At 43.1% G+C, this 12,153-nt stretch overlaps 1 protein-coding gene across 1 annotated transcript in view; it reads left to right on the forward strand.

The window, feature by feature from the left end:
* Positions 1-12,153, forward strand: part of LOC146871592 (metabotropic glutamate receptor 4-like) — a 2,887,050-nt gene that overhangs the window by 2,179,052 nt on the left and 695,845 nt on the right. Inside the window, exon 11 of the mRNA XM_085647231.1 lies at positions 7,831-8,077. Within this exon, the coding sequence (XP_085503357.1) occupies positions 7,831-8,077 (247 nt within the window). The remainder of the gene's footprint in view (positions 1-7,830; positions 8,078-12,153) is intronic.

Below are 12,153 nucleotides of genomic sequence, written 5' to 3' on the forward strand. Positions count from 1 at the left end.
ATAACCTGTCCTCTATTAGTAGTCAGTGGACAGCATTTACATCGGGCGGCAAGCAAAAACAATTTAAAAGATTAGCCATGGGCTATAAAAATAGCCCTGGCGTCTTTGCTGCACGTGTATTCTCTCTGTTAGAGAGCATTGACCCGGATGCGTACTTGTATGTTGATGATATCTATCTCACGGACGACGAGTTGTGGCCGCATCTGTGTCGCTTTGATCGCATTATTGTCATGTTTGCAGACTTCGGTTACAAATTCAACTTTGCGAAGTCTCACATTGCAGAGTATACAGTGTTGTTTTTGGGCTACGAGCTCAACAATAAGGGTCGAGGTTTAGCTTCTCACTTTCTGGAAATGTGTGCATATCTGCGTGCTCCTACAACATTGAAAAAATTACAGTCTTTACTGGGCTTTCTGAATTTCGGTTGTACGTACATTCCTGATTATGCCCAGCGTATCAAGCCGCTATATGCCTTGGTGCAACCTACTTTTTCCAAATCGAGCTGGCTGCCAGAGCATTCAGCCATTTTGCAATCATTACAGGCTGATCTTCTTGCTTCAAAATACTTACTGACGCGTGATAACCTCACAAACCTGGTAATAAGAATTGTGCCAGGCGCAGTGGGTTTCACGTACTTAACGTTCAATGAGGGCGACACCGTCCCCATTGCATACAAATCACACCTGTACACTTCGGCTGAACTGTGCTTTTCCTCTGTCGAAAAAGTTTTGACTGCTGTGCAGATGGCGATTCTTAAAGAACGAGCGCTGTCGTAAGGAAAACGCATGTTGGTGGTCACACCGTATCCTGCCCTAGAGGCGGTTACAAAAGCCAGTGTACCCAATTCAAAAGCTTTGCATCCACGTTGGATACAATGGGCCACTTCTCTGACATCGCCAGATGTCACTTACATCTTTGATGCCTCATTACAGATGCAGGAGTACTTGCAATATGAATTTGTTCATCTGGCTCCTCTGTCTATGCGCCCGCTCGAAGATTACCATTGTGTCATTTATACTGACGGTTCGGCGCAACCGGCGACAGAATTGAAGCACGCCTATTCAGAAGCTTGCGCAATTGTGGCAGGTACTTTCGTAAATGGTGAATTCCAATCTGATGTCGTGCATACGCAGTCATTGGGTGATTGTACCGCACAATTGGCGGAGCTACGTGCTCTGGTGCTTGCACTGGAGTTTGCTGATCCTCGAGTCACTACTCTTATAGTAAGTGACTCGTTTTACTGTGTTCAGTCATTCAACGACAATCTATTCTTTTGGTCTCAAAATGAATATCGTGATTCCAAAGGTAGCACAATTAAGCATAAAATGCTTTGGGTTCGAGTGGAAGAACTTAAAGAACATCTGCCTCTCGTGAATGTAATTCACACTCTTGGGCACCAGCGAGTTGGTGTCCACGCGGTCGGTAACAGTTTAGCTGATGAAGCAGCGAAAACAGCAGTGGCGACATATTTAGTAGCAGCAGTTACAAGATCCAAAAGTAAGATCGATGATGACATCTTGGCAGCTATTGCTGCTTCAGAGAAGGGAAGTAATTACCCGAGAGGTTTCCCTTCTCGTTACTATTATCACTTAAGTCCTGATAAAGTCCTATTAGTGAGAATTAACGACGTTGGGGACAGATTGATTCCCAACGCGGACAGCAGACCATCTCTGATATCAGCAGCTCACGAGGGTATGACGTCTGCCCATGCCGGCGTTGCAGCAACTGTTTCTCCGTTACAACAACGTTACTGGTGGCGCGGGTTATATAAACAAGCTTGTATGTATGTTCTTGATTGTGACATTTGCCAGCAGATTAAACCTTCAACTGCTGCGCGTCCACCACAAACTCAGTTGTATATATCCAATAAACCACTTGGGTGTGTTTATTTGGATCACTGCGGTCCATTCTCCTCTGATACTGCGTACAAGTGTATCTTAGTTGCAGTGGATTCATGCACACGTTTTCTGTGGGTATGGCCACAAAGGAGTGCTGATGCCCGTACTGTCATCAGGGATATGCGTGTCTTTGTGGGAAGTTTTGCATGTGGTACCTTTCATTCTGATCAGGGCCCTGCGTTCACCTCTAAGGCGTACAAAGAAGCCATGAAAAATTTGGGGGTCCAAGTCAAATTTTCGTCTCCATACCGACCTGAGGGTAATAGTGTAGTGGAGCGGATGAACCGTGACTTAAAGCAATCCTTGACAGCTAGGGTTTTAGGCACTGGCCGGAACTGGTTAGCCCATCTGTATAATGTCCAACGTGCACTAATAATCTCCCTAGAAGGTCTCTGGGTGGGCGGACCCCATACATGATGCTCTTTGGCATAAATATGTTTGTCCCGGACCTTGATGGTCTAGACATGGCGGCGTCTGCCGCACCCTTTGACATAGATGATCACTGTGCTGTGTTAGAGACTCTACAAGAGGCTAGAGATAGTCTCTCGAAGGAACACATGCCCTCCACATCTGATGCTGCACTTCAGATTCCGGTAGTCGGCTGGCTACCTCGAGTTGGTGACCTGGTCCGTGAGAAGGCGGAGAACAAGAAGGAGTTCGGCCCCTCTTATCGTGCCCCGGTTCCAGTGCTTGGCGTGCAGAATACAAGAACAGTCATTTTACCTCCACTTCCTGGTCGCAAGGATAACAGGTGCATCTCCATTGACAATGTCAAACTGCAGCGAGTGGCCGATTCTTCTTAGTATGACTCCAGCGGTCTCTTGCCCTGCGATGCTGAGAAATTCTGGCTCCTAACACCATGCCTGATGTTGCCATCGAGATGTATACAGTTACTGATCCTGTATTGCTACCACCGGCTGGTGGTCTACCTGAAGATACTGAGTATGCTTATCCTGCAGATGTAACATTACCTGTTTTACAATCAACTCTATGACTTCCAGGGCCCCATCAAAAGTTTCTATTTTTGCTGTTTGGTTTAAGAGACATTTTTTGATTCCTCCTTGGACTTACATTTGGCTGATGCTCATATGTATTTTTTCTATTTATGTCCATCGGATTTGTAGTGGTATTTTTTCGTCTTGTGAACGGACACTACCTAAAAGAAAGATCTACAATTAGACTAATTGATGGAACTTTGGCCCCTCACTCCTCATCACACATCATGAAAAGAGACCAGACTTTTGTGAATATTACTGCCTGGCCTGTGTTAGATGGGATTGCGTGGGATGCTGTTAAATTTCAGATTCATGGTCCGACTGAGGTTATCAATGTACCAAATGTATTTCGTGTTTCTATGGGAGAAGTGGTCAAACAAAACATCCGCTCTGATGATTGGGACGTTCAGGCCATAGAAGCACTGTTTTCTGATTTGAAATATTATGTCGCTTTTGATGCTGAAGATTTGTATTTAGACACTGCTAATTACGGAGAGTTGTTTTGCTATCAGCATTATGGCAATCATTTCCTACATAAAGCCAATACGTTTCATAATTTTGTAAATTATACACAATGGGAACATTGTCCAACGCCAATGTTACGCAGCTCAAGCACATAGGTGAACAAATTTGCCTATTTTACTGATTTCAGTGTTTCCACACCTGCCGCCTTTTATTTTAAAATGGCAGCGGAGTCTGCCTCGAAGGTTAGGCTGACAGACACTAAATTATTATATTCCAAATCCTTTATGGATGATTTAGCGGTCAGGGGTTATGATCTTTGGAAAGATACTATTGATCTTAAGTCTGTCTGGGGTTCTAAACCATGGCAGGTACAAGGAACAGAAGCTTTGCATCATGCCTGCCTCATCCCGAACCACATGTTGTTTTTGAATTCGACTATTTTTCAGACCACCTGCTTTGGATTGGCTACTTCTAAAAAACGGAATTCCCCGTCTATTCCAGATCTGGGTGCTTACCTAAATTGGGATAATTATACAGAGCTGTCCCTTGATGCGTTGCAGTCGTACATTACTAATTCATCCTTCAATATTTCTAAGTTCAACTCTGAAGGATGGTTGACTTGGCAGACGAGTTCAGATTCCTGTCAACATCGTTGTTTGGGTCTGAAGCCTGGGTATACGCAGGATCGTGTAGACCCCCCGCTTTGAATCTTCTCATTCTGTTACTACCTACTCCGTTGGGAAGTTGTGCCAGTCTTGGCTGCAACACTCCACCTTGGCATCTGTTAAAGTTCATTTATCTAAATTACATGACAAAATAGATTTGAATGATTTTGTTAAGGGTCCTGAGGTTGGCAGGTCCAAGAGATGGTTGTATGCTATTTATAACGAAGTTTGGAAGTTATCACAAATTGAAGCTGCTTCCAGATTGAGAGCTATTGATCAGGCCAACATGGAAAAAGTGCTAGCTGTTATAGATAATAGCATTAACACCCTTTCTTCCAGAATTTACACATTAGATAATATTGTTTCATCTGTTGTTGATATTGTGCAGGACGATGTGTCTGTTTTATATCATGGTCAGAATCAATTGCGTTCTATAATGCAGTTTGCATGGACATTGCAAACGTTAAAAGCTGGGAATACTTCATCATTATTCCTTCCTTTTAATCTAACTGCAAAACAACAATTCATGTCCATTAAAGATGCAACATACTCATTTCTGCATATTGAAAAGTTAGAACCTTTGCCTTTCTCGGTGGCCGAATTGAACTCAGCTGTGTGGCTTATCCACGGGTTAATCAGATTGCCATTTCCATTGTTTAAATTCAGTTTGTGCATGAAACATTATGCCCTAGGCAGATATGAACCATTGGGTACTGCTTTCCTGCATGAAGTATGGTCACTGCAATTTACATACATGTGCATGAGAGAAGGTAAAGAAGTTTATTTGAAAGTTGAGGAATGTTCTTCCACACCTGATCATTCTGTAGTCTGTAGGCCCATCCAATTGCATGGCGCGTGCAATGTGCAAGCGCCTAATTTAGCATGCGTCCTGAAAGGGATTACAGTGCCAGCTATTACACCTTCTTTTACGTTGCTAGCTAACGGTAGTTATTTGCTTTTGAATAACGAGGCTTGCTGCGGAATGCTAGTGGGAATTCCCTACATTGTGACTGTATCACAGAGAGTAGTCTGCTGTAAGAATGTCCTTTTCCCACTCCCGCATGGGCGGCTGGATGTATCCATCTGGCCTTCCATTTCAACCTTGAAGGCAGAGTTCAACAAGATGAGCAGAATAAGGGCTCTATTGTCTCAAAAAGAGGTCGCTCTGACTTCGTCCCGTGAAACATTTGTCCTTCACGTAGCTAACACCCGTACCGAGGTGCAGGCACTTTTAAATACTGATCTCCCACTTCATTTTGGTGCCCTGATTCAAACTATATTTAACGCCTCGCCAACAACTGACTTGGTGCATTTTTTCAAAATTGTGGGCTCCGGCCTCCAGACCTCCTTCCAAACTATTTTCGGTGTGATACCGGCCTTTTTTCCTTCTATTTTTTCCAGCGTCTTTGGAGGGCTCCCATTGATTCTCGCCCTCGTGGCTGGCGTTCTGCTGTTGATCTGCGTACTGCGCAATGGCTGCACACTGTGTGTCACGCAACGGCCTGTCCCGGCTGCTCCATCTTCGTAACCGGATGCTTGAATACTATGGAACTTTGCCACTGGCAACCCTGAGCATAGCCTATGGATTATCCTTCCGGTTTGCCTATTTTACATGCGTAGAACCTGTTTTTCATTGCCTAGATTGTCATTTCGAATGGGATCTGGATTTGTGCTTGTCAAACTCTGTGTCTCCTGCCCTGGATTATGATCGACTGATGAGTCCATTAGTGGCTCATGAGTTGGACTGTTCTGGTGTTAGGATTATGGCCTGTGGAGCAGCACATGGAGTCCTTGAGAACTGGGACATCGGAACAGCAGCGTATGACTTCTTGGCACGAAGTTATTTAGAAGAACACGCCAGTTGTCCTCTGAACGTGCTAGAGGCTCCAGTGGTCGAAGAACATGTATGTTCGTTTACCTTATTGGACTGGATGGCTGACACTTTTGCAACTCGTTCCAATGACTTCCTTTTGGAAGCTGTTGCTACGTACTGTGCTTACACATTGATGGATTAACTTAATTATCGTCCAGCTTCCCTTGCACAAACCACACATTTTTTTTGTGTGTTCCAACATCTGGGCTCGTTGAGCCTTTGCATGATGTATTGACTTACCATTTTTTCTTTTTCCCCTCCATTTTGGTTTTTTTTAACGTTTTTTTCGAACTTTCACTGCTCTTTATTTGGATTTCCAATACATGCACTTGGTTCTGCTCTATCGAACTTGAACTCTGCGTTCCTTTTTGTATCCCTATTTGTTCGTGGTCCGATCAAGGGGGGGTGCAGTGAAGGTAGCGATTTAGATGCATACATGGCTAGGTTAGCATAAGCGCGTTAGCATTTAGAAAGCCATCTTGCCACTTTTGCACACAACACTGCTGAGACATGTTATTATTTGAGAACTGCTTGCTTGCCTTTTCTTCACATGAGAACTGTCTGTTGTTCACCTCCCTAGACGTGCACTGCAACCTTGGTCTGAACATTGTGTGCAAAACACTCTGAGCCGCCAGAAAATGTAGGTTTTTGAGTCCAGGTTGATCGGCCACTCTAGTCATAATATGCACACAGCTGCAAATACCTGAATGTCGAGAGCCTTTAATATTACAGTTTGCATGCGTTTGAAACACATTCTGGAGAAGAACATTTCCAGGCGCAGAGCAAAGCTGATCCTGTGATGTGATCCACCTAAGCTGATCTTTATGGTATGGTGTTCCCCATTCAAGCCTAGAGACCTTCTACCAGTCTAATAATATTAGTTTACTAGCGAAAGGAAGGTGGCTGCATTCCACTGTCATTTATACTATGATTTCTCCTTTCATTTTCTATGGTATTGTAACCATGCTGATGGTTTTAATTATAATCATTTGTCTGCTTATGTTAGCCAAAGTACTGCATCTTAGGACACGTAGTTTATAAAATAAACCTTTTAAACTTTACCGTGTCTCTGATTACTTTGTTGTGGATTGATATATGAATAATACCGAACAGGTATTTCTGATTCCCACCATTCCTGAGAACACTCTAAGTCGCTTGTTTTGGGTTGTCTATACATTGGGACCTCCGAGATAATACGGATAACGAATGGGACACTGATGCTGGTCGGATAGGGGTTCTGGGTACTGAGGTGAGTTTTTGGTACACCACAATTCACTGAAGTCCTGGTTTCCTGCGCATAGTTCTGTGCATGAGCAGAATCCCTGCAACAAAACTGAGACATAACCTCAGCCTAGCGTCTTATATCTTTTGCTTTTACTTAGGGTAGGAGACCCCTTGATTAAAATTGTTGTCACAGGTACTCCCAACCCTATTTTAGATTCACTTGAAATACACATTCATCTACACACACTAGGCCCCTCACCCCCACTTCACCAAACGGCTGTTGGAAAAAGATCTCCGCTAAAGTGCCCCTACTATAGGGAGCCCGTCGGGTATTGCACCGCCGACCCGACGAGGAGCAGCCCGATGATGAAGCATGACACCCAACAGGGTGTGTGAGTACATTATAATCCAATGAAATGGATTCCCAACCTTGAACCACTCTGGTCAGATTGGTCTATATTTCTTGTATCTGACTCTCAATCTAGAGGAACAGCATAATTATTTTGCTAAAGACAAGTCTATGTTTATCCACAGATAGTTATACAATATATCAATACATATACATATATTCTTTTTCAGTTCCTTCCGCCCCACATAATACAAATGTTATGATTATTTGTCTGTAAGTTATTTAACTCACCCTTGGCAGAGAACTCAATTTACTATAAATAAAGAAAGGCTGGTTTAGCTGGTTTTCTCTTGCTTTTCAGCTGTACATACAGACAATGACGTTGACGATCTCTGTGAGCCTGAGCGCCTCGGTCTCTCTGGGAATGCTCTACATGCTCAAGGTGTACATCATCCTTTTCCACCCAGAGCAGAACGTGCCCAAGCGTAAACGCAGCCTGAAGGCGGTGGTAACAGCTGCAACAATGTCCAACAAGTTCACACAGAAGGGCAGCTTCCGCCCCAATGGAGAGGCCAAATCTGAACTCTGTGACAACCTGGAAACACAAGGTAAGATCTGCCATCACCTTCTCTTGTCCAGTTACAGCCTTAATCACTCTTTTTCGTGTGTGGCTGCCTTAAGGTCACTGTATTGCCTAGTTCCACCTGAATAGTCCTGCCTCATCTGTTACCTCCTTGAGACATCTCGTTTGACCCTGTATAGCTTGCCTGAGGCCACCTTAAGGGCCTTTGCTTGTATGCAACTGGTCCTAATGCCTTCCAACTAACTGGATCCAATTTAGGCTCCGTGTACCTGGTGGCCGGTAAGAAGAGTACTACGTAAGCATGGGGTAACATGGTAACCTGATAGGCTCTCTTTGTCAAGTACAGTCAAGAGATGGGCACTTCAATTGAGTTTATACGTTTTTATCCATTTTCAGTTTCTACGTTTCTTTGATTGCATATGTGTGGCCTCAGGCACCTCATACACCAAGGTCGACCCTTGGTCTGTCCACAATTGTACCTGCACTCAATTACCCAATTATGTTTAGGTCTGACCGAAGATGCCTATCTAACACATGGTGCAGGCCTAAAAGTAATCTCATTGGAGTTCCCTGGGTCATATTGGTCTCACCTTGAAACCTCTATCTTGTTTGAGTTGGACCTTACGCCTTTCCTTTCATCTAAGTCTGACTTTGAAAGCCACTTGCTTGCTTCAGAATGCCATTAAATCATCTTATGAGGTTCTGACAGTGATGCACATTCTCATCTTGCCTTAAAGGCTCACCCACTAAACTTGCTTTTTATGCAAACACCTGTTCAACTAGGTTTGCCCTAAAGTTATTCTTGTGCGCACATCTCGGGCTTAGCCACTTGTCCTCTTCTTTGGTGTGCTCTGCACCCCTTAATTCCATTTATTTATGTCTTTAAATCAGCTTACTGGTCTAAGTCTCTAGCCTGGCCTTTACGCCTCTGTTTCATCTAGGTTTCTCCCTAAATGCCCCATCATTATGGTATGATGTACTATTTCCATGTACCTCAGTTCAGCCTTAAAGTACCCCTCACCTTTTTCTTACCTAGAAATATCGCCTCCCACTTACATATTCATAAAATATTGGTAGAAGTGATCATGCAGTTGCTTCCCATCCACTAAGACAGTATTGGGTTTGAAAATTACCTCAAAATACAGTAGTCCAAATAGGTGCTGCCGTGATAACTAATATCCCACTTCCTACGGATAACTTTACAACATTTGGCCTTGGCGCTTGATAGTTGATCCTCGGTGGTCCAGTGTGTTATTGCATGTGATATTCCTACCTTTATAATCAGCCTTTCAGTATTATATTATTTTTCATGTAGAACCACTACTCTGACTACTGGGTTAACGTTTTTGTGAACACCAGCAAAAATCACTTACGTCTTGTGACAACTTGAAACCTTAGTTTGTATTTAACTTACCTTAACTGCTAATTATATTCCAATTCATACATTTATTTTTTGGAGTGGGCAGTTTTCTGCGTTTTAAATTAGTTTTATAATTTCGCTTCACAGACGACGCAATGATGCTGTCCATTGTTCTGAACTTTTCCGCATGACGTGTGTCCATCTGCCTTTATGTTGGTTCTTTCCCTTCTCCGTTTTCTTATCCAGCCGTATACAGCATCCATATCCATTGTACACTTATTTCACTTTTAATCAGATGATCCTGTCCACTTATAAACATATTTGACACAAAACAGAATATTATCAACAGAGCATGGAGTGCACGATTATCAGTATGGAGGTCTCTGGGATGTTTGTGAATTTGACCTTTGTAATAACTGCGTTCTAATCGAATTCACTGGTGTGAAACATTGCGTTCACTTCATAATTCAACATGTTTTGTTCCCCCCAAAACCAAAAATAATTTTCATGCTCGGAGCTTCCCGCTTGGGAGCATTTTGATTTTGTACTTTTTTTTTTTAGCATAATTGTGGCCGATTAGACTTTGAAATGTATGTATTGTTGAATGAATTACTGTAACTGTTTTATTTATTGAAATCATAGAAAAATGCGTTGAGATGAAATACGTGTTGGCTGTAGTGATATGTGTTTCTTCACTTAGTTATCAGAAAATACACTAACTGGCATTAAAAGTTCAACTAAGCAGAATTTGTGCAGCACTAATGCTAGTATCAGTTGATGAGTGCTCTGATATATAGTCTTTTCAACTGTGGCTTACATATTGCCTTTCTTTCTTCTGTGCCTGCCGTTGAAGCCCACTTTATTTTTATCTGGTGTACATGCCACTTACATGCATTTGTCTGTCTTAAAGCGTCTTCTATCTCGCCTGGGTTTAGTTTTTAACCTCATAATCTCGTAGAGGGCTCTTTCTGATACAGCTGTGTGTCTGAGGCCTCGTTTTAAAGTCCCCTGGCCCAGTCACCTGCACTGGTCTTAAAGCCATCTCTTACCTAGGCCTGGCATTAAACTCTTCTTTTACCATAGCTTGGTCATAAGGCCCTCTTATCTTTGAGCCTACACCTAAAATAGCCCCTTTGTCAAAGTCCGGATCTAGCAGTGCTTTACCTTAGCCTGTCATGACGTCTGCAGTGGTGATAGCTTTCACTGCGATTGGTAGAATATTAGCTGAATTTAATTCCCTTAAACCCATTGCTCTGATTCCGTCTGGTTGTGGTTAAAGTACATATTTTTCTCTTTCCAGTCTACGATACCAATTTTCTTTTAAACCATCCTAAAAAATAAACATTGGTTCCTTGCATGCTACCTTCTGTATCTGAATTATCTAAGTTATCTAACTTGTGTATATTTCTCACAAATTTTGTGCACACCTGTGCTGAAGTTATGTGATCAAAAATGAGTTTCCAGACACAAGCTAAATCGCAAATGTGTATTTCAGGAATATGGGGTAGTGGAATTTTACTATCATAAAGTACATTCATAACTGAGGAAATTTCAGAAGCATGGCAGAATTGCCTTATTCACATATCTGACTAGGGAATGGCTTGTTGGCATTTTTAGGTGTGCCAACCTGCATGATTAAGTGAACAACAAAATTGTACACCCGTCTGTATTCTTTTACCTCTCAGTGAGTAAGAGACACGCGGCGGTTCGAGGTGATTTTGCTGCCGCTCCAGTAGAATATTTACCTCTGACCACTCCCACAACTACTCGCATCAGAAAATAGAGTTGGAAGGCTTCCTAGCATCCGGAAATCGCGCTAGGGGTTCCAAATCATACTTGTACTCACCAGCCCGCTTGCTGGAGCCTTGCACTGTGACATCACATTGCTTGAACAGGAGAAAAAAATCCACCACATGGCAATAGACGGAATTTGAACGGAACTACATGTTAAATGAGTAACGTGAAGTTGCCAAATTCCTCCAATTGCACGAGCTGAACTAATAATTCTGCCTTGGCCTACATAAAGCCATAACTGAAAGAATCCTGAACTAGTGATCTTTGAGATCTTCTTTTCCATGTAATAAAGTGTTGTCCCAAGTAGTGGACAGGGTGTATTTGTGCAGGGACCATATGGCCCAAAAAAAGTTTTCAAAAATAATGAAATCCAAACAAGGAATGGGAAGACCAAGGGTGCAGACTTATCACGGACACCTTCTCTGGTGGACTAGCAAAGATCACAGAATATTGCTTCCAAGCTGGGGAATCTCTTTTCAGTATCCTGACTGCCAAAGCCACAGTCAAAGGGGCTCTGCCAAGAGAGGGCTACACTGTGCTCTAAAGGTCCCTCGGGGAGGTTGACAAAATCCTGGTTCTTCCTGTCTAAGCAGAGGCAGGAAATCCCTAATTGTTCCCTGTGACACTATTTGGGCAGCTACTCCTGCCCATATAGAGTCTTCGTGGAAGAATCCCTTGGTAGCCCAAGGCTAGACAGCTGTGAGGCAGAATAGGTTGTTATTGCAGGCACACATCAGGAGATCAAAGATGGGTGCAGTTTAGGACTCAGCAATGTGATCTTAAAAGGGGATTCAATGGATGCACCACTAATTCACTTCCAAGTCCCAGAAAGGTGCCTTCACTTTTTCATCAAGGAACTTAGGGGCTCATCATAACGGTGATGGGACCACCCGCCAGACCTGCGGCGTTCCCACCAGTGTAATTAGGATGCGCCTGCCATACTGACG

Source organism: Triturus cristatus, chromosome 1_1 (assembly GCF_964204655.1).
Source record: "Triturus cristatus chromosome 1_1, aTriCri1.1, whole genome shotgun sequence".
In the NCBI taxonomy this organism is placed as follows: Eukaryota; Metazoa; Chordata; class Amphibia; order Caudata; family Salamandridae; genus Triturus; species Triturus cristatus.